Genomic DNA, 23,512 nt, shown 5'->3' on the forward strand with positions numbered 1-23,512 from the left:
GTGTTTCAAACTGATTTAGATGTTTCAGTGAAATACCGAAATACTGTCCTTCTGATAAAGGAGTTTCAACCAAACGAGCTAATAAATTTAAAATGCTACTTTTTCTTTTAACTTCAACTCGTTTCTTTGAATCTTTTTCGTTCGTCAGGAATTTCTCGTGGGCAAGTCCTGCATCCGGGTTGCTTGCAGTGTGGGAAGCACGGTGTGGCTTGGGACCGAGTCAGGAACGCTCCACGTGTTTTGTGCAATGACATACAAACAGCTCTGCAAAGGATCGATCCGGTCGAACAGGTTTTTGCATTTCTTTTGTCACTTTATTCTATTTTGAAGTGGGGGTAACGCTGCGATGGACTAGCATCTAGGGGGGAGTGACAATACTCCTAGTCGTCTAATGTAACAGAAAACGGTGTTTAGCACCAAACTAACGGGTCATCTAGCCTTTCCGATACCAAGGATTACAGTGTATTTTAACATTTTCTATATTAATAGCGTTTTTGATTTTAGCCAATCAAAGTGGACTAATCATCCCAACCATTTTTTCGACTTTTTTGCTTGTTTACAAGCAAAAGTAAGAGATTAGCGGTTAAGTGGGGGTAAATGTGGAACCACATTCTTGTTAACTCTCAAGGGACTGTTTTAATTTCTCAAGGGAATACTTTCCTCTGTGGGTGATCAAAGCGCGTGACTTGTAAAGTGTCACTCTATAGCAATTTCTACTGGTACAAGTCTTTAGGCGCTATTAAATATTAATTTAACCTAAACGATACAACGCAATTTGTACTGGTACAAGTCTTTCACACACTAAAACGTTGCTAATAGTTAACCAAAGGGAACTCATTTCTTGATCTTTTCATCCCAAACTTTGATCTACTCTAAGCTAGATAAAAAAAGTTCACTTACCTTTCGTCTTTTGTGTGATCTTTTGTGTTTTTATGGTGTTTTGAGGCCGTTAATTCCTCACTAGTCGTCACCGCCCCCGATGCGGAATTCAGTATTTTATGAAGCATTTCTCACGATCAGTTGACTCAAGCGGAGGTCAATCGTTACAAATTACAGTGAATGTATGGGATCAGAAACCCATAAGGGTTGAAACGTGTAACGCGCGCGCACAGCGTTTGAATATTCATTTTGCTAAGTACCATATTTGGAAACACGAAGAGTTTGTACGCGAATGCTTTATACACGTAATGACACACGCAACCTAATGTTTGGTTTTACGGTAAGTTGCTTGAATTTCGACACCGTAAATTTCTTACTGAAACTAAAGAAATACATTAATTGTATCGAAGCGAAGTTCTCCAGACTACTTCACGAAGATGAAACAGGAGAATTTAACCAAATTTAACTTTATTCAACCAAGCCTGTTCAAAAACAAGATTACGCCATCGAGCACGAGCTAGCGCGCGCTGTGAATTTTATCGAAATAATAGTAATTTTGGTTGGTTAAATGTTTCTCGTGATTTTCCAAATATGGTACTTAGTGTAAACGAATGTGCAGACGCTTTGTACAATGCGAATCATAGGGAGTTACACGTTTCAACCCTTATGGTAGACTTGCTCCAAGTCGCTCGTTAGATTCGCAGGAGACCGCTGGATACGGAAACGGAGGGCGCGCGCGGGCACGAGAAACAAAATGGCGGAGGATCGGCAAGTGTCATTTGATTTCCTTCGCGCGCGCGATTTCAAAGGCGATTTTACTCAAGTGGTTTTTCGCGCGGCGATTTTATTTAAGTAACTAAAGATGCAAAGAAAAAACGAGCGACTTTGGGCAAGTCTACCCTTATGGGTTTCTGATGGGATCAAATAGCGCATACCGTGACGCTTACGTCACGCGACCTCAAACACAGAGACTTGTAATTGTCTGCCTGTGATTGCAACATCATTAAATGCAGGTGTGAAGTGATATTTGCAATTGTTTTTGTAGCCTGTTGTGAAATTACTTCCAGTGGAAGCAGTAAACGCTAAACGTTTTTGCTTCTGTTCAGAAGTTAATGCATCGCCATTAGAAAAAATAAAAAAGGAACTGTTTTACTGGAAATGTAGTCGTTAGAAATGGCATGTGTAGCCGTAAGGTAAAGAATAACGCGAGGAGAAGCGGCTTTTGGTAGTATCCAAACGAAAATTTACTTCTTAGTGTGGGGTTAAGATTGCGTGACGAGACAAAAGGTAACTCTGTCGTGCGTGACCTTTATCGGGAACCCTGCATTAAGCCGAGTAGAAATCTTTCTAACTCGAAAGGAAACAACTATTTCGATTAAAGGCAAACGTCAAAGTTTACCATTTTTAACCAAGCCAAAGTACATGAGTCGCAAAGTACCCAGCCGTCGCGACTGACAAATACAGCATTTTCTCCTTGAACTGAAAGACGTTTGAATTCTTCCATGATATGTTCGAACAACAATGCCCAGGATAAACCTTCTACTCATACTAACTTCATGAAAAAAAGTCGATATCTCGAAGAGATCTTTGATTATAAAATGAAAGATTAAACCTGGGTTATCTTTTATCAATGTTGCCCTCCAGCCATACAGAGCTTAGTACAGCTTACTGTGTATGTATTTCAAATAGGTACATCTTAAACATGATCCACGTTCCGCGAGCGAACTGGGTTCTAGTGGCATTGGCGGATGGCTCTGTTCTGGCGTACAATGACAACATCTCTAATCACTACCATTACTCCGAGTCGGCGGGGCAGACCCCAGTACACGAGCTCCTACCCAACCGCGTGTACACCGGCAACGGAATCCCCATTCATTGCATGGCAGCTCTGCCGTTGAAGAAACCCCAGGGAAATGAAGTCCGACCGGAAGCTGCGGGGGATTCATCCGAGGACTCCGACGACCGGAACAGTCCGTGCGACGAGTACAACTGCGAAGTTTGGTGTGGGCAAGAAAGAGGGAGAATAACAATTCTTGACGGCGAAGAGCTTCAGAAGATTTGCACCAAGTCAGCTGAAGACAGTGAACCCGACTCCTCGTCGCAAAGGGAACACAGCGTGTCCCATCTTGAGACTTGCCAGACGACCGGGACTACCATCAGCGGAGATGACCCCGTCGGTAGGTCCGTATGGGTGGCTTTGTTCCCCGGCACCCGCGTGTTCCGGTGGGATGCCCTGGAGAAGAAGATTGTACGCAGTGTGGATTGCTCACAACATCCACCAAGATTTGAAGGTAGCAGCCTAATCTGTACTTTCGTTCCTTTGCCCTCGCTTGCCTTTCCATATCTTCCCTTTGATTTTCTTATTCTATTTAGGAAAGAGTTCTCGTGGCTGAGGATCAAACGACCATCCCACCCCTGACAATCCCCCTGACCCGTCCCCAGTTGTCTCTTATGAGAATAAAAGTAAGACGCAGAAAATGATGGGAATTAGGAAGCAGGGTTCGTACGGGGCATGGAAAACCTGGAAAGTCATGGAATTCAAGTGTGGGTCATGGAAAGTCATGGAAAATGGTATCGGTTGTACAAAATAAATTAGGCAGGTTATTTTTTGTGAGGAAAAGGGTAAAAACGTACCCGAAATCAAGATAATTTTTGAATATTTCCAAGCAAAATGGTCAAATTTAGGTCATGGAAAACTTTGAAAAATCACGGAAAAGGTCATGGAAAGTCATGGAATTTCAAAAGCTCAAAAGAGTACGAACCCTGAGGAAGAGACTCTCGCCTTTCCTCTTTCCCGTCGCGCCTGGCGTCCCGTCACCCCTGGCAATTTGACGAGTCGGCATCCGTCCGTCTCTTTTCACCTACCAATTTTATTGTTCCTGTTCCTGTGGTTCATTAGAACTTAACACAATAAAATCTATTCCTGTAGGGAATCCCACTTTTGTAGGGGTGTACAGGGTGCCCTGGTGTTGTGGTCTTGTGCTTTGACATTTTTTGGTCACGATTCCTCTCTTCGATCTGACAAAAATGCTGAAGTGGGGCGGGGGGGCGGGGGGGTGAGGCTAAGCTACGATGGACTAGCATCCCATTTATAAATAATACCTGCCGCTTTATTCCTGAGGAAAATGCGAGGCTCGAAAGCAGACTTTCATTTTTCTTATTTATTTTCTTTCTTATTTCGTATTTAATTAATTATTTCGTTTTCTTGGAGGTCCAAAAGCCAAGGCACCGGTCAGAAGAGGCGCGGACCCGAATCCTTTGAGCGGTGAGTGACAAACAAAAATATGAGACTTTTATTTTTAACCAATTGTCACGAAGCCCATTTGTGGTCAGAGAGTCCTTGTTATCGGCCATCTGTACTTAAAGAGATATCCTGCGATGTACGCAGTTTGCCAAAACTCTTCGGAGGACATAATGTTTAAATTAAGCAAATAAAGGAATTAACATTGTTCGAAGCCAGGCTGCTCTTAAAACCTTTTTCAAAAACACCCCGGGAATTACAATGTGGCATTTATTTATCCTTTTTTTTTTTCACCAGCTTCCCGCGCCCAAGTGAATTCTCTGCTTGCGGTGGACAAAGAACTGTACATCGGTACAAGCTTTGGCTGTATACTGGTCTGCAATAACCTCTCTCTTATGGTCTATACAATAATACGCTGTCACGACGAGTCGGTCAAACACCTCCTACCATTGGTAACCACGCCTGTTGTCACTTCACACTCGACGAGCGAACAGACGAAGGCACTGGTGCTGAGTTGCGGGCGAGGTTACCGCAGTCTTGGCGCCAGTCTTTATGGGCACACCTCGTACCCAAGCCGTCGGAGTGGAAAGACTTTCTTGAAAAGTGAGTCCGTTGTTTTGGTCTGGCTTGCGGACGTTTGGGAAAGTTGATGACGGAAAATGGCCAGTGGATATCAACGTGAAACCTGATTAAAAACGTAGGGAAATGTTTAACCATCAATATGAGCCATTTCGCATTTCAATTAAGATGGTCTCAAGATCTAGTGGCGTTTCAAATGATATGAATGGGTGACGTTGCATCGTCTCGCACACGCGTGGAAGCCTCGCGTGAATATGATCGGATCAAGTATAAAATAACTGTCTTTCGGTGTAGAAATGAACAGTTAAAAACTGAATAGCCCAGAAATCAATGTGGTATTTAATATATTTCTGTTTTCATTGACTTTTGTGAGAATCGTTTGGAAACAGTTAATTTTCTGTCGAGAAATATCTCTAAATTACCTGTGTCCCCGTCCTTTAAGTGTTTTCGTTGGAATTTGCGTTTATTTGGGTCTATTTTCAATCAAACGCAATACTATTGAAATTTGATTTGCGTTTAGCACAATCTTAAAGAAAAACTTAAATATAAATGTTTAGTTTAACCGAATTATTAGAATCAATATTTACCGAGGTTGATATAATATATCTATGATAACACAAAACTTGAATCCAAATACGAAAATATATACAATTATCTCAACAAAATTAAATATAACTATAGGTAACGAATCATGAATGTTATAGTTAAATATAAATCATAGGCAGGGTCCCAAAGGGTAAGGTCTACGAAGCCCTGAAGATTTTTTTCCTCAACCTCGGTTCCTAAGGCTTTTTTCTGCTTGGTACCCGGACAAAAAATGTCCCTTCTCGTTCTTAGGAGCCGTGGAGCCCTATTTTGCTGTACTGATTTGAGCCCTGTAATTTTAAGGCTGCAGCCTTCGAGCCCTGAACCCCTTTGGGATCCAAAAACTGTCGTACTAAGTAGCCTCGGAAAAATGGCTGCATGACACAACGTCACAACAGGTGAACAAAATGGCTGCTTTGAGCAGCGAGAAAGACTTCCTTTCGTTATGTCGAAGAGCAGTTTTCTTAGTTATGTTTGTGTAATTTTGCAGCGGTTTACAGACAGAATGATTGTAGCATCTATGAATCATGGAATCCACGCGTGTTTCACGTGTGTTTCACGCGAGCTTTACGTGTGATGCACGCGTGGTTCCAGGGCGGCTTTGTGCACAGTTCGTTTCAAAAACGTTCAAAATCGATCATACCTGAAATAAATAAAATAGTTTAATGAAATTTATTTTGAAATTTTACGTTTAAACTCTTCAGAACTTGAAGGGTTTAAGGAGAAGGCTGGTTTTAAAAATCGCCGCTTTAATACATTTTATTAGTTTCATATCACATTCAAAATGCTGTTAATTTTTGTATATTTTATTGTCATTGATCATTTGTTGTTTCAATTCGTATTTTGTAATTTCGTTTTTGAAATTAATCTGAATTTATCGATTTTTTTTAAAAAATGAATATTCAATAAGAATGTTATATTGAACTTTAACTCTGTTTTAATTTCCGTTACTGAGAGATCTACGTTACTTTCCTGTTACATTAGTTTATTAAATTCTTTTTTATATTTTTTATGTCAAACTGGTCACAGGATATAGGGAGAGAAGTGTTATAAAATAAAATACCACAGAATTAGTTCAACTTTTACTGTCATTGCTACAAGCATTGTCCACGCCGAGCCGAAACAATCCGTTCACCCTACCGTAAACGATTAGGGTGTGATACTATTCTGCGAAAGGAACATCAATTGCAGCGACACTAGGTAGGAAAAAATCACAATAATTTATCTATACACACAAGATCGTACACAGAAAGCCCCTCCCCGCCCCCCTTAGTTCAAGGTCTGGTTCCGCCTTTTACCGTACCCAAATTCGAAAGTAGCCAATCAAAAGTGCGATCTACTGTCCTGATATCCTACGATATCAAGTCACTGACCTGATATGCCATCATATCACGGTCACTTTGAAGTAAAGTAGTGTTACTGTACGATGAATTGAAAAGAGGTTTTAGCAATAAAACAGAACTTCGTAATTTAAATTTAGCGGTCGTAAAAAGAAGAAAACTTTCCCGCCAAAACTAAACTTGAGCGCGCTCGCCAATTGCGCGATGTTTGCCGACGAGTACTGAGACATTCAGACAAAAAAATGGAGTCGGACTTTCCAAATTTTTCGTTTAATTTTGATTTTGAAAATTTAGAGAATGAAACACTAAACAAACGAGTGGAAAAAAGGCAGAAAAAGAACTTGGTTAAAGTGTTGAAGACCAAGTCAACACAATTTGCAGTACGTACCTTGCAAGCAGGGCTTCAACAGAGCGATAAATATAACCGGATTTTTGGCTGAATTTGGGTACGGTAAATACCTAATCGTACCTTTTTGGTACGCTTCGGCTGCATATCAGGCTCGTTTGGCCTCGCCATGGGTATTTTGGCTCGACTACGTCTCGCCAAAATACGAACCATGGCTCGACCAAACTCGCCTGTTATGCTACCGAAGCGTAACAAAAAGGTACGAGGAACGGAACGGGAAGGGAAAAGCGCCCTGGGAACGAGGTTGCGCCCTGCACTGTCACTGTCATTTACTTTCTAACGAGTATAGTTTGAAACGTAGCTCTACTGTTTTGTTGTTTTGTTTTCGTCGCAGCGATATGTACTGGGCACGAAATCACAGTACGCAAGAAAACGTAGCAGGGATATCAGTACAGTGTATACCCAATTATTTTTAGCGGGAGGGGGGGGGGAGTCTTTTACCAAAACTTAGGAGGCTCGTCCCCTCCCCTAGATCCGCCACTGAATGAAGTCTCCGTTTTGATGAAAACGGTTTCAGTATTTCACTGATCGTTTTCGTGGGAACAATACAAGGTAAAAACAAATATAAAAAGTTGCGTTTTCAAAGGAAAACGTATAAACTTGGGTGGGGCCAGCTGCCTGGGAAAACAGAATCGAACACAGCCCGGGAGGCGGAGGCACTCAGAAAAGTTTTATACGGGGAGGCTCCGCCCCCAGTTCTAACCCCTTACCCTTTTATATACCATTTTGACAGAAATTGTACCCCTTTTGTATACCTTTTACTGAAATAAGGTAACCCTTTTATATACCTAAAAGACATGGCATAGACTTGGAACAATACAGCCATACATTTCGACTGTTGGAAATATTTAAAGGCCATTTTTATACCTAAATGGCAGATTTCCATACCCTTTCATATACCTTAACTTGTAAAATACCCTACCCTTTTATATACCTGAAGCCTCAAAAAGGTACCCCTTTCGGGCGGAACCTCCCCGTATAGGCCATTATAGGGAGTGCCCCCCCCCCCCCCACCTCCGGGGGCCACAGGCTGTTGTAGCGCGCTCATCTACACCGAAAAATTCCAAGCTGATGACGTAACATAAAATTGCTCATTGGTTGTCACCTGGGTATGAATTTTGGACGATAATGGAGGAAAATTGTCTCATACGTTTCGGGGTTACTGCCCCTTTTTCAATGGAAAATTTGAAACGCCAGAAAAAAGGGTAGTAACCCCGAAACGTATGGAGACAATTTTCTTCCATCTGGGGCATTATTTACAGTTTGATATTATCGTTTAAAATCACTTGTGTGTGCTACACAGCCGCACGAAATTTCTATTAGAGATTTCTTTGTTACTATGAATTTTGGAGTAACAACCCATTACCGATCACACGGATATCTGTGTCCCAAGATCATAAAAAGAATTCCTCGTACTAATAACCATGTACTTGTTTTAAAAACGCAAGAGTTTAGTGGTACATCACAAGGTTATTCTTCGTTATTCTTTGTTTTTGCGCCCTCTCTAGCTAAAGGCTGTTTTGCTTTGTTGATTTGCAAAGAGAGGTAACTTGTTAACAAAGACGAAAACAACACTTTCCAAACATCGCCAAAACACCTGAAAACTGAATTCTCTAGACCAAACAAATATTATTATTTGAACTAATTAAATATGTAGCAGTGTTGTCTTGCTGTTGTTTACTTGATAAATAATGGATGCGCCAGAAGCAGACACAGCAAGATAAACCTGTTTTGTTCCAGAACCGTGCGACTCGTGCGTCAAGATGGGAAATGCGTCAATCCACGTCCCCAGAGACCCCAGAATTACAGATCGGTTTCATAGTTGTAATATAATTCCGGTAAAATTTTAATTTCTTCCCATATCTGAAATTCTAATGAAAACTGAGGAAAACAGAAGTGTTTGAAATTGCTGTAAACATTTCAGCTTGTTTTCGGCAACTCATTCGTTTAATTAGAAAATTAAAGGTCGCCGTGTTTTCCGTTACCAAGTTCGTACAACGGTCGTTTAATTTGTTTTGGAAAATTCTATAACTTTTTTTGAATAACACCCTCAGTACTAAAATAATAGAGTTTTGTTTAAAAGGATTAGGCCCCTGGGGCTGTTTACGTATTATCCTAAACATTTGTTTTGGAAAATACGTAAAAAGTCCCCAGGGCTAAATGCTTTTCAAATCCCTCTCATTTTGGTAGCAGGTTGTTTAAAAAGAGGGAAAAACGGAGGGGGGGGGGGGGCATATGGGAGCTTATGCTGTGACGATGGTTGCTTATGCTCGTTTCCGCAACCCACTCGCCCGAGCTCGTTTTTTCCGCCAAGGAAGAACGCAGTTGCCGAGAGGGTAAAAGCAAAGGAAAAGAGAGCAAACAATCCATTTGCTCGCTGGAGCGTCTGTATTAGCTCGCAACTCCCGCGAGTCCGTAGCATGACTAGTCTCCAAGGCAGGCGCTTTTTAGGCGCGTCGCGCGTTTCTCTCCCCCCCCCCCCCCCCACCCACCCAAAAAAAGCGTCTGCGTATGTCTTCCGCGTTTCCTTTGGTGCTTGAAAAACGATTCGCTAACAGTTATACTGCATTTCAGTCAACGACCACAGGAAACAGCTGAAATTCAAGCTGCTCCGTTTCAATTTGACACGGGTATCGCTGTTTGTGGAGACTTCGTGGACAATTTGTTTTCTTTGCCTGAACCAGCCAGAAGCTATTACGTCTATTACGCGCCAGGGCTGCGCAGATGTGTTAGCGACCGTTAGCTACTGGTTCAGAAAACGTCACATACAGCGTATTTCAGCTTCCAGAAAAGCGCTTGTTTTATCAAACTGTCAGGAAACCGCACGCATGAATTTAGACTTCGACCTCAAAGAGAGTTTACAAAAACAATGAACGTTAAATATTTTGGCGCACACGTAATAGCGTGGATGTTATGAGTAACCCCCCTTTTTTGCTGATAAATTATTCACCCTTTCGAGTCGCATGCGGTTTGAACTCTTATCCAAATATTAACACTGCTTCAATAATTTGGCAAATTTCTCGAATTTGGTAGAAAGAAGAGGACGTATCCAATAATATTTTTGCAATTTTAATCGAATGTAACAAGAAAATCTGATAACGTTTCAACGTTTGATTGACATGGTTTATTCTGACCTGAACATCTGCCAATTAAGCAAAAATTTGTGTACGCACAAACATCAATTCTCCGAAAAATTTATAAATGGAAGTTTCGCTATTCACTTTCTCATAAAAAAATTTCGTATTTTGGTAAAAAATTTACGTTTTACGTTCGCAGAGTATAAATCGTAGTTACCCTCAAATAAATATTACGTCACGTGGAAAATATTTTGTTTCCATGATTAGGGAAATTACAACATGTACAAAACCATAGCAACTAAAAAATAACTTAAAATGGACTTTGGCAGTGTTTATTGCTTGGCAGATCAATCGTAGATCGAGTTTTATATGTACTTTCTGCTGTAGTAAAAGTTAATTGTACTTCAGAACAAAAATACTTCCCTTCAAATTGCCCTTGTTTACAGAATCGATTCGATGTCGCTCTAGCAACCATTTGGAGCTAAAGAAAGTTCATTAAAGACTCAACATTATTTTCAAACCACGACGAATTTCATGAATGGTTAATGAAAGCAGCTGTCTCGCTCATTACAGGGAATCAAAACAATACTTTAGATCACCTGGAACTACTTCTATTTAAAGACTTCAAAGGAAATACGGGAAAACCATTTCACTGACATAGATTCATTACGAGAAACGCAAGTAATTTTACATAATTTCTAAAGTCCGGTCAATAAACTAGCACCATTAGTTGGTATGCACTGGTTGTTATGCTGGTCTATGAGAAGCGGTCAAGCCCCTATTTTGGGGTAGTCGGAAGGAAAGCAAACAAAAAATACGCTTGTGGAAAAATGACCGCGCGCGAATAATCAAACCGTTTCTAATCCTTGCGGGAATTAGCCTTGTTTTCTCGATGTAAAATCTTTCACAAATTAAGGACGAATTTTGACAACCATGGTGTTGTTGTCAAATTCCAGAAGAATTCACATAATCCCCAAAACAATGCTATACAAATGCCTACGCAAATGACGAGTTAAACTGCCCACACGTTCGCGACTAAAAATTTCCATATTTCTCTGGAAACGTACAATGTTGAAAATAAGGTGGATGGCTTCTGCATCAAACTTTTGCCAAAATCTTCAACTTTGCAGCTCATAAAATCGAAATCAATTTATTATCCAAGGAATCTAGTCGGAGAGGGAGAAAGAGCTTGTCTTTGAAAATTGACGGCAGAAAAAATATAAGCTTTGGTTTTATCGACCCCGAAAATGCAAATGCGCGTACATCGCTTTCAGCTGCCCATAAGCTTTACCTGTTTTTCACTGGGTTCCGTTGAAATTTCATATATTGCCACTAGAAATCAAAATTCGCATTCTTTCAGTAACGGCGAATGTTTTCATGCCAGGACTCAGTATTCAAAATCAACGCCAAGATTTCTTCGCTTGTGAAATAAGTTTCGTAATGACCCATGCTGCCGCCCAATTACTGGAAAAGATTTCGCAACGAACCAGAACATCGATGTTGATTCTGAAGTCGCGGGCGAATCCCGACGTATTTCAAACATATTTCTGATGCAAATTTGTGCAAAATTTCATTTTCTACCGCCAATTCTTGGCCGCATGGACGGCAAGGCGAGATAAAGAAGCGATTATTAAAAGGCCGCATGGTCGACAGATTTTACATTGTACGCCAAAAAATATAATTTTCAACCCAATCGAAAATTTCGGGGGTGTCGGTCCATGAACCAAGTACACGTGCTGATAAACAAACAAGTTTATTGCAATAAAGAAGAAAACTCGTAAACTCGGACAAAATCTTCAAATCGGCAATTTTTTTTTATCACACGCGCTCAAATGCGCGATATTTGAAAGGCGATAGACAGCGCCCTAATTCAAAATGCTTCAAGGTTTATTTTCTCTTAAATAACAACAATCAAGAAAATTACACACAGGGTACGACTGAAAACAAGTACAGTGTCCACAAATATTCACAGAAAAGCAAATATTTCCTGCAAGTTCGCCCAAAATCACGCGGGTGGAAACGACAAAGCCGGCATGTTTTTCTGTACAAAATGGAAATTTGTGAAACAAATACTAATGCCAAAATAATAAATAACCTCAAGCAACACTAAATTACAGTTCAGTCTCAAAAAGTACATGTATTGAAGACGAAAAGAAAAGCTTACAGTTGCAGAAAGTTTTCTTGCAGTGCCGTACAATGATGTGGGGGGCCACGCCATCTTCATGCGCTCGCCAAGTTTTTCAGTTTCGTAACGCCATGTGGTCCAGAAATCTCTTTGTATCTGTAAATCGTGAATTAAATAAATTGTAGTCCGTCAGGAAATGATAAGATCCACAGTCCGTGCACCACTGCGAAAATGATCCAGAGCTCAAGGAAACAGTCAAACAAAACATTTCTAATTGCAAGTTCTTCAGTCTAAAGTAGGTGTGGCGGCAACTGCATTTACTTGAACTGTGAGCGTGAAGTTTACTTGAGAGCAGCTATTAACATCGCCACACTCATCAAAAGAACGGACGGTAAAGCGTTAACTCCAAAGCTTGCCGTTGTTGCCTGCGGTTCCGCCGTTGTTGTTGCCGGTGGAGCCGTGGCCGATGCGTTTGTGTTCGAGCCGCCGGCAGCACTAGATGCGTTCACGACGTTGGCAGTTGCAGACGGTTGAACAACGGTAGTAGTGCCGCTGCTGTTATTAATCATCACGGCCAAGAGAACCACAGCAACCAGGGGTACTAAGCACTTCATCTTCGTTTTCTTTTATAACGTCTAAGACAACCTTCGACCTCGGAATGTCACGTTCAGCAAAAACTCTTCAGCTCAAAACCTCAAACGGCGGGCAAGTGAATGAACTGACCGGGCAGTTTTCTCCTTGTCAAATAGCGTGGAGGTGACAAGTACGTCATTACAAGATTGATTTGATTGGCTTATTTGATTCAGATATGTTTTCATCCAATCAAAATGTTCAAAGCACGTGGAAAGCATGTGTCTTCAAGCCTCGATTTCGTTCAAAGGCAGCTGGGATCCAAAATGGCGTCCATAGTTGTGGCTAAAGAGTTCGGCTATGTCATCCTCACAACCGTTTCGTCTGGGTTCATGATTGCATACTTGGCGTGGAATGTGGGGAAAGCGAGAAAGCAGTACAATATACCTGTATGTATGCTGTTTTTCGTATAATTTTACGTTTTAACGTAGAAGTAGCGAGCTTCAAGCTGCAAGCTTGCTCGTGATTTTCCGCGGTGCGGCTGCATGGTCCATGTTGTTACCAGCAAAATAAATATTCATCGTGATTTCAGCTTAACAGGCGGTATATTATAAGCTTACTTGTAGTCTACTATAGCACGTGTTGAAAGCTTGCTCGATCATGTATTAAATTTTCATATTAGTTAAAGCTTGTACAACCCTGTTTGTTTAGTTTTTCTCCAGGGGACTTGAGCTTACTTTTTCTAGAACCAATATAAGCTTAATCTAAAGCTTTCCTTAAAATACATCATTCAGTGCACTTCATCCAATTTCACAGCTAAAACCTTTGAACTTCTTTGTTCATAATTAACCTTTAAAATTCAAATTAAGTTATGTTTTTCTTTTGTGACCATTCCAAAGCTGTTACTGTCATCCTTTTATAATTTATTTATACATTTCTTCCCAGGTTTGTAGGATTTTTACCATATTCGGTAATGTGCATTGTTGTCATTATTGGAGACCTACAGACTTTCATTTTATATTTTTCGCTTTTGTTTTTCCTATTTTGCAAATTACCAATTCATGGCATTGCTACTACATGTAGCAGCACACATTCCCTTTTGTACACACATTTTATGGCTGAACAATTTTTGATGATCTATACAATGTATTGATATATAATTTTGTTTGTGATGCCAAAATGTGTTTCACCAAAGTGTGAATGTAATTGCTTCCTTTACATCCCGGGGGGGTCTCTTTTCTTTTTTTTTTTTTTTTTTTTGAATTTTGTGTTATTTTTTTTTTTTTTTTTTTTTTTTTTTTTTTTTTTTTTTTTCCCCCCCCCCCCTTGCCCCCCCCCCGCTTTACATGTGCCAGACAAATTTTCAACTTGTTTGTCTCCCTGATAATTTGCCCCCAAGATTATTTCTAGTGTTGATTATGTAAGGCGACATTCTTTCCCAATAATGCAATGTACTTTGTTGGAAAAACCAACTGAATGATACTTTAATATTATAATTTTTTAGAGAACTGAGAAAACAGGGATGTAAATGATAGGTACATGAGGACTTCAGGCTAAAAGACTGTGTCTGGTTGGATCTTTCTTTTAATGTGCCTAAATTTTCTCCCTGTGATCAACAAAATGTCACCTGTTAGAAATCTTTGCTACATCTTTGGTAAAGAAAACTCAGCTCACATTTTCTTCACTAGTCATATGTATATGTATAAATTTATTGAAAAAAAAAGGTGCCTTTTTAAACTATTTAGTCTGAGTGTAAGTAAATCTCTATGTGAATGTCCGTAAAAAAATATATATATGTGAAAACTGAGTAATGTAGGGGTGCAAATGCACTTCTTGCATGTGAGACTTAATAGAGACAAGGCAAAACTTTTACTCAAGGCTATTATCCATTATTACTCTATATAAAATGTGTGTGTTGCCCATGTATGATCAGAATGTTGTTATCTGTCATCCATACATAACAGATATCCTGCAATGTATATAGGTTGCCAAGTTTTGTCGTAAGTCTTACTGTGTGACTACAGTTTTTCTGGCTGCAAAATGTGTTTCGTTGACAATTTATTGAATTATGAGACAACTACATGTATCCTGCTCAATCTTGCAGAATAACGTCTGATTTAAGCCACCTCATGGGCTATGTATCAGCGCAATTCTGCACGATTTTGCAGGATAGTTGTTAGTATTGCAGTAGTAACAAAACTCATACAGAGGCATGTGGTTTGAAAAATACCCAAAACTACAGAAGGGCAAACACTGTTTTTGTTCTATGAATTTTGTGAACCATTATTTCTGTATCATTTCTCACAGAAGAACATGATGATCTCTATCCTAGATCTGCAAAAATTATAAAAGTATGAGTACTTTTGATTTGATTTTGACATGTCAGTTGTGTAGCCACCAATCAGATGCAAGATGAAACCACAAAGAAAGCAAGCAAATTTTTATTAACAATCCGTTATAGTGCAACTACTCCAACCAAGGCCGCCTGACAAAATTCTGTACCAATTCATGAATGAATTGAACAGTACACTTCCGAAAAATTATCAATATAAGCAAGCTGCATACTTCAGTTGCAATAAGTCTACGACCTTTTTGATCGTTTTAACACTCAAACGCTATTGGTCAATTTGTGAAAAAAAAATTGGGTGGCCTTGGTTGGAGTAGTTGCACTGTAAGAAAGTTCTGTTGCTTTTTCTTTCAAAAACTTTGACTGTTAACATTTGGCATTGCACTATGTAGTTGACTGCAACCAGTCTCTCTTTTGTTTTAAATTCTGTGGGGGTGAATGTGAAAGCGAGCACAATATATGAGAAACCAGTAGCATGGGCACCGGAAGAAAAGCAAAAAGAGAGACTGCAATGGTTTCATATAGCGTTTCTGATACACTTTGATAGTTCCCATCAGTGATACATTAACCCCTCTGCCCAAATTTGAACACAATACTTGCTTTCATTAATTTGACGAAGTGGCATCAGTGCTCCAAGCTCAAGTTTTTCAGAAGTTGCCTTTTGGCGACTTCCTTTTGTAAAATGGTCGCCACAAGAAAAAGTTTGGTCACCAAAAAGCAAAACGTTTTACATGAAGTAATACCACTGATCGTGATGAGCTGAATTGAAATCATTCGCAGAATGTTCCGCAGTAATTTTTGTTGGCATTCCAGAGTTTTTTTCGTTGATCTGTTCTAATTATTGCCCCCGCAGGGCTTTCGCCCAGAGCCGAAAGCCCGAGGAGGCATTCATTGTAGCTTGAGCGTATGTATATAGAGAATGTACTTACAGTCAAAATATACGGTATGTATACCAGAAAAAATCTCGATTTGCTCCAAAAAGGCCGCAAGGAATGTAGGGTAATGATGACGTTTTGCCGCAAAGCTTCTCTGGGTAATGATGACGTATAAGCAGAAGATTCCCGAAGGAGTTATGGGTATTATGACGTTACAAAAACAGGGGGGTAGCGGTAAATGAAAATCCCTATCTTGGGTAAGAACGGTATTAAAAAGACTGACGTGTGTTTTGGCATCTGTTACACGTTGATTACTCCGATTTTTTGGCTTACGCGTGTTTACAGATTTGTGCGAGCAGTTTCTCTGCTTTGGATGTGTTAAGTGATATTTGAAGCAGTTGTTAGTAATACGTCGAAAGATTTCGAGCAATCGGTTTCGTGTTCTTGGCTACGTGTGTTCCAAGAGCTGGTTCGAGTGTTAAGGTGGTTTGCTTTCGGGAGTTGCCTGTGTCTTATACATCTTACAAACAGTAATAGACAAAAGCGTGAACTTTGTCGTGTAATACAAGGTAATTCGTTTCGCCAACAAACTGTCAGATTATTTTATCCAAAAAGTGGTTGAATAAGGATCAAAAATTGTTTTCTCAAATCTTTGCCGGAATGTGCCATATTTTGTTACTCGTGCACTTCAGGCTTTTTGGCCCGGAAATTATTGTAAGTTAATTGTGATTGTTATAAGCCCGGAAATAATCTTGCGTGTTGTCACCACGAAGAATGTGTTGTGTGTTATTTCCGCTAGGTGTTATTTCTGCGCGCTAGGTAATATATTCGACTTGCACTTGTGAATATTTTTAGGACGCAATGGTGTCACACAACAAGAAATTCCACAGCAAACAGACCAAACAATGTCTTGACGTACATGGCACAGTAAAAAAGAAGCCTAATTTTAAAGGCGACAAAAAGACTCCACTAATCCTGATTGCTGTAATACAAATTATAAAAAGGCAGGGGCAGCTTTATAGTGAGAACTATTACTAGTCGTGCAGAATAGTAAACAAGATAAGATAAACATGAAAAACAAGTTAATTCTCATGCTGTGCAGAAAAATAAAGAAACATAAATTAGGTGATTCCACTGAAATAGAAGGAGTATTAAAAATTTTCTGAAACTTGGTCCAGGTAACAATTATGTTATGAGCATTAAAAAAATGAAATAAAAAATGGGGGTCACCGCGCTAGTTTTTGTGTAAAATGGATGGGCATTATAGCAAATTTACGACCCGCGAGATATATATTAGGAACCCTAGTAATCCAAATGGGGATCGCTATTGTTTCCAGAAAAAAAAACATTTTTGCATTAAAGAATTAGTCTAGTTCAACAAAATAGACTTTGATCTTATATTAAAAACTGTTCTTATTGTACAGGAATTAAGATAAGGAGAGAAATTTAAGATTTGCTTCGTGCGCACGTTAACGGCATTACCTAAAAACGTGTTTTTTACGGCATTAAAATTAAAATATCTCAATGTAGAATTTTAAACTTTTTTTTAAATCGCGATATATTGTAGACAACAGTATGACATTTAAATTAATGCATTAAAAAATGGGGGTCACCGTGCTCGTTTAAGAGAAAACGACCATTTATTTCCTTACCGAGCTGAGCCTGAAGGGAATCTCGTAGTGTTCTGTGTGCGCGCGCGCTCGTGCGCGTGCTAAATGACGCGAAAACTTATGCGCAGAAAGGATGCGCAATGCAATACCGTGGAATCAACTTAAATGTGGTTTTCAAACTAATGGCAGCTCCAGGATCAAAGAATCAAACAGCACAGTCCAAGCCGAACGGATAAGCAAGATGCACGATTGAAATGGTTGTAATGGAAAATTTTGTGGTGAAATTTGTTTGGTTCAGTAATTACAGTGTATACTGCAAAGAACAATGATGCTTAGCCAGCCCTTTACACTGCACTGGTCGCCAAATTGGCGAGCTTTTTGGGAAATTTTGTCAGCAAATTTCCTTTTCACTCGCCATGGAGGCCATAAAAGTAATGGGTTATTAGGAGAAAACCTAGACTGATTGGAAAAAATTGTTTATTAGAAGCCTGTGTTTATTTTGTGTAAGTGTCTTACAGGTTTTGATGTTGGAAACAGAGATTTGAACATGCTCGTGACATAGATGATTAACTTCTAATGTTTATTTCACTTAGCCTCACATTATTTTACCAACATTTCATCACTGTCAAGTTTAATTTATTCACAGAATGTTGCAACTTACTTTATGCAATAGTCAGCAGAATTGCAAACAAAAGTCTACCGCCCATTAACCAACCAACCAACCAACCAACGGTGTAAGTGAATTGGCAGCCAGATATGATACCCCTATTTGTATTCTGCAAACACTTGTTATAACCACTTGCAAGTTTGCAAGCATTAGATTCCAACCCTAACTCTTTTGCTACTTATGCTAAGCTTAAAATGAAAGTACATTTACAGCGTACTGTAACAAAATCAACCGCCATGTTATGCTGCCTTCATACCTCTTGTACTTATCTTCTGGTGGTGTTTGGGAAAATAAATTTACCGTAATGATTCAATTTAGCGCCTAGGGTGCTTATTTACTTTTGGCACCTCAAGGGAGGGCGCTTATTTAACTTTTTGAGAAACAACCAAATGTTCAAGACAAAACTTTAATAAATATTTAAATAACTAACAATAACAGCAACTGTAACAGTAACAAAATGTTGAAAGTTCACTTGCTTTTAAAAGAATTGTTCATTTTAGCAGTAAATATATACCTGTACGGTATGGTGAATGTTCATGAGTTTATCTATTCGACGTCAATGACTTCAGTAGGGACAGTTATCCACAATAGGGGGTGCTTATAAAAATGGGACGCTTATTAGAATGGGGGCGCTTATTGGAATAGGGGCGCTTATTGACAAAAACACTTTTAGAAGGGGGGCGCTTATTCGGAAGGGGGCGCTTATTGGAAGGAAGGCGCTTAATCGAATCATTACGGTACTTGATTTTCCTAGCCAGTGGAAAATTGTCCTTATTATGTGAACATGTATTTATTCTTGGCGTAAGTTTGTTTTATTTGTATGTTCTGTTGTTCAATGATCTTACAGTGCTTCTTGTGCTTTTCACTTTCTTTAACAGTACCCAAAAATGTACGATGAAAACAAGCCTATTTTCAACTGCATTCAAAGAGCACATTTAAACACGTAAGTTGAGCAAGTTTATTACCTGTAGACAACCCAGGGAAGTTGGTAGTAGGGGAAGGCCTTGGTATATCAGAGCAACTTTTGGGAGCTGTTGTGCAGACTTTGCTTTGAAAGAATTTTAATAGAATACTCCCCACAGGGCTTTTCAGTAATTATTTACAGTAAAAGGGGTAAAGATAATTATAAACTACACTTCTAAATTCTAAGGCTTACAAATAAAATTGGAATTAAAGTAAATAGTAATTTAATGTTGAAAAGAAGATGTTTTTGTAGCTTTGCTTTAAAAGAGGGGTGTCAGTGGTTCATGGCTCTATAAGAGAATGTTCTTTGGTCTGCTGCGGTCCTGAACCGGGGAATTTGCAAGCTGTGGTGTAAGCGGGTTTCCCATCTGTGAACATCAGAGCTTTTACAAAATTTGTTGCATAAATAACTAGATGACTGTATTGTGGATTTTGTGACATGTTCAGCTGCAATGCAGGGTAGCCATTATCACCTTGGGAGAAAAAAGTGTATGACCAGTGTTATCTTGAAAACAAGCTGTGTTCACTTTGTTAAGTTTTATGCATTTAGTAATTTAAATTTGTCCATCTTTTGCTCTTCAGTCTTGAAATGTATCCTCAGTTCTTGACCTTTCTGCTTCTTGGAGGACTGGAACATCCTGTAAGTACAAAAAAAAATAATATTATGATGCGGGAAATGTAGGAAACATCTATCAGAAGGATAGTGGGAAGTTGGTGGGATGATTCCCCAGTTGTTGAATAAATAGTGGTACAAATACTCCCTTACAGTACTCATCCAACCTTTTGGACCCAAACTTAAGGAGAAGTGTTGAGGGTAGCAGGGTTCTATCTACATGTACAGGGTATTTAAGGGGTAGAAGCTTCCAACCTAAAATGCTCAGCTTCCCCCAAGAAATATTGTTACATTGTATAATTACAGTATATAAGTAACTATATTGAAAATATCATCCAGACACGACAAGGTCAGTGCACATGAAGTAAGTATTCCCTGTCTTAGAACACTAATTATGTCTCAAAATGCACCAGATTGCATCTCAGTGCATATCCATTTCAAAAAAAATTTTTTTTTTTGGGGGGGGGGGGAGGGGGCATGCCCCTGGACCCCCCAATAGAACCCTGGGTAGAGATGGCAGCAGATAAAAATGCCCCACTTTAAATATCCTCCCTTCCCTACTCTGAACCCTTAGGTTTACACAGCCTGAAGTTAAACCCCTAAATATCCAGTGACAGTGCCTGTTACACATCATGTTGACAATAATGGTACCATAATTTTTATTTCTTTTCTCTGTCTCTAGGTTGCATGCTCAGTAGGAGGAGCGGTATGGATTGTATCCCGCTTATTCTATGCCCATGGATACTATACCGGGGGTAAGTAGGCTTAAATAATATGGCCATTTCTGGGGTCCTATTGTGTGACCTTGTCAATAATTATTGTAAAGCGAGGTGGTTGTATTAACAGTATGAAAACGGAGAATATCTATCAGCTTCTAGCCCATATTTCAAAACTGCTACATGTACATGCAGCAGGGTGTTCATTAGGCATCGGATATCGGAAAATTCTCCTTTTACTACGTAGAATTCTCCGGCTTAATTTTAAAGGCCTGTAACTATTTTTTTATAAAGATGCGGAACCTTTAAAAATCATTCTCCGGTTACTTTACACTATTCTCCTGTTATTACAATTCTTAATGAAAACCCTGATGCAGGGTTCTCTTTAGAAGGCGAGACCCAGGTGCCAGAACCAGGATATACAAAAGTTGGTACCCACTTAATTTCAAACTGAACATAAAGAAATTTACTTCATTGTGTTCTTTTCTGCCCACCTACTTCTTTTTTGGTGCCTTTCTACTTCAAAACTTAATGAAACCCCTGTAAATGTAGTCCAAAACTGACTGTGCAATGCTTCAAAGCAAACTTGATAATGGCTTCTTCATTTGGATCACTGCCCTGTTGTTTAGCAACCCCCTCTTCTCCTTACTAGCCCAAATGTTCAGTTGTCTTCATATCCTAGATTTGGTTTAAGGGGTAAGGAAATAAACAATGTTTTATGCTACCTTGACCCTCATCAGCCCGACTTTTTCAAGTTTAAGGCCACTTCTTTCTCACCAGTCTATAGCCACACCACTTTCTAAGGATTTTTGTAACAAGTACAGTACATTTTAGCAAGGCCAGACCACTATTTGTGGATTTCCAATTAATACCAACACCTTCACCTTTGGATTGTCAGGTAGCACTAAATGTTGATGACACTGCCCCTTTAACTGTAAATCTTTGTTATTTCAGATCCTAAGAAGCGCATGAGAGGTAGTTTTGGTTACCTTGGCCTGGTCACTCTGCTGGGGTGTACTGTGAAGCTGGGGCTCCGTCTGGCGGGTGTGATCAATGTCTAAACAAAAGTGATTTCTAGAATAAACAAAGTTTTTACAGAGTCGTGAACTCCTTCCTCAGCAGTCATTTCTTTTAGCTTGTCACCCAGCCGAATGCATGAACAAACGACTGACTATAAAATAAATAACACTAGCTGTATCTGATAATTGATTTTGTATTTTGCTATGAGTTTCTCTGACCTACCTCATGTATGTGTATTTATTATTCAACAAATGCGCGAGCTGCCCATATATGTTAAAATGTTAACGTTATCTGTCATCTGTACATAACAGATATCCTGCGATATACGTAGGTTGCGAAGAATTGTCCGAAATCTTGTAAAGCCCTGCATAATTATAGTTTTTCTATCTGCAAAATGTGTTTTGTTGACAATTTGTTGAATAATAAAACAATTATCCTGCTCAATCTTGCGGAATATCGTCTGATTTTAGGCAACTCGGTCTACGGCCTCGTCGGCTAAGTATCAGGCGATATTCCACGTGATTTCACAGGATAATTGTTAAGTAAACTGACATTTTCAAGAGTTTTGAGTTTGAGTTATAATGTCTTAGGTATTAGTTTTGGCCTGAAAAACGCTCCGGTTAGCACCCAGTTTAATATTCTGGCCTGGTTGATTAGCACTTATTTAACCTGAATACCTTTCTAGGTGGCCTAATTAGCACTCATTTTAGTCTAATTAGCACTCCGGTTAGCCTAACTAGCACTTAAGCTAGGCCGATTAGCACACCAGTTAGACTAAGAAAGGTTTAAAGCTTTCATATGTAGATAAGGATGATAACACTATATGTTCATGTTTACACTACATGTAATTTCAAAATTGTGCTGTGATTGTTCTGAATGTAAAATTCTTATGTTGTAAGTGTAGATTTTTCTCCAGGATCTAATTATAATAGCAATAATGATAATAGTTTCTTTTAGAAATTGGAGTAAAAATGTCTGTTTTTAAACGTGAAATTTTAACTCGAACTCAACTTGATCAGCATCAAAATAATTCTTTCGCATTGTTTTTGTGCTAGTTAGTTAAACTAAAACGGTAATGTTTTTGTTTTTTTTACTTTGTCCAACATGTAAACAGTTTTACATGTATCATTAAAAACAAAGATGAGAGATTCTGACAAGTTTCTAAGTACCTTATTGTTATTTATTTTCGCGGGAACTTAATTTCGCGAAAATGGAACGGGCATATTTCGCGGGACTTAAATTTCGCGATTTGGCCAAAAAAGTACGATCAATGGAACTAAATTTCGCAAAAATTGTCAAAATACTGGTCTGCATTAACAAAGAGTAAGTCTCAAAATTGCACAACTGATTTTAATTTTCCACAGGAATTGTTTCCAATGACACTGAACAAAACCATATAACAAAACGATACTTAAAAACTTAAAACAGTTTGGCATGTTCCTGTGTTACAAAGCAGAGCTTTTTTGACGACTGTACCAAGACAATTGTGTAGTAAACTGACGGCAACGTTGATTAGTCATAACAAGTTATATAGAAGGGTATTAAAGTTCGCGTCGTTATTTTTCGCGAGAACCTTTTTTCGCGGGTCTTTAATTTCGCGATTTTTTGAAAATCGCGAAAATTAGGTCCCGCGAAAATAAGTAATAATAAGGTATATGTAGGAGTTAGTTTCCTTCACGTGACCTCTAAAAAAGAAAACTACTGTTTTGGTTGTTTTTGATACAGCGTATGTTTTGCTGGAACAAGGTTCTGTTGGAAATGTGGAAAAATTATGGAAATCTTCAGGGTATTTTTCCTTCTCGGACAAAATACGGAAAATAAAGTTAATGTAATGTATGGGAAAGATATGATGATTGCCCTAGGGGGAGGCGGGATTTGTACGAGATCCTGCAAAACAGG

At 39.2% G+C, this 23,512-nt stretch overlaps 2 protein-coding genes across 2 annotated transcripts in view; both read left to right on the plus strand.

The window, feature by feature from the left end:
• The window catches only part of LOC144657314 (leucine-rich repeat serine/threonine-protein kinase 1-like), a 47,445-nt gene extending 41,077 nt beyond the window's left edge, over positions 1 to 6,368 (plus strand). The window contains exons 31-34 of the mRNA XM_078517649.1: positions 149 to 291; positions 2,569 to 3,170; positions 4,091 to 4,144; positions 4,418 to 6,368. Coding sequence (XP_078373775.1) covers positions 149 to 291; positions 2,569 to 3,170; positions 4,091 to 4,144; positions 4,418 to 4,770 — 1,152 coding nt within the window. The 3' untranslated portion in view covers positions 4,771 to 6,368. The remainder of the gene's footprint in view (positions 1 to 148; positions 292 to 2,568; positions 3,171 to 4,090; positions 4,145 to 4,417) is intronic.
• Positions 6,369 to 13,092: 6,724 nt separating this feature from the next.
• Positions 13,093 to 21,798, plus strand: LOC144658744 (glutathione S-transferase 3, mitochondrial-like). The gene is made up of 5 exons (XM_078519211.1): positions 13,093 to 13,251; positions 19,180 to 19,244; positions 19,847 to 19,904; positions 20,560 to 20,632; positions 21,548 to 21,798. Exons 1-5 carry the CDS (start codon positions 13,129 to 13,131, stop codon positions 21,652 to 21,654), a joined length of 426 nt encoding a protein of 141 aa, XP_078375337.1. The 5' UTR covers positions 13,093 to 13,128; the 3' UTR covers positions 21,655 to 21,798.
• The last annotated feature ends 1,714 nt before the right edge of the window (positions 21,799 to 23,512 follow it).

This window comes from Oculina patagonica, chromosome 6 (assembly GCF_052425735.1).
Source record: "Oculina patagonica isolate OP01 chromosome 6, crgOcupat, whole genome shotgun sequence".
Taxonomy (NCBI): Eukaryota; Metazoa; Cnidaria; class Anthozoa; order Scleractinia; family Oculinidae; genus Oculina; species Oculina patagonica.

Bases quoted from the DNA above. Each gene is read 5' to 3' on its own strand.
- LOC144658744 (XM_078519211.1), top strand. From the start codon at position 13,129: ATGGCGTCCATAGTTGTGGCTAAAGAGTTCGGCTATGTCATCCTCACA. The intron at 13,252-19,179 runs GTATGTATGCTG...TTTCTTTAACAG, and splicing joins GAAAGCAGTACAATATACCT to TACCCAAAAATGTACGATGA. The intron at 19,905-20,559 runs GTAAGTACAAAA...CTCTGTCTCTAG, and splicing joins TTGGAGGACTGGAACATCCT to GTTGCATGCTCAGTAGGAGG.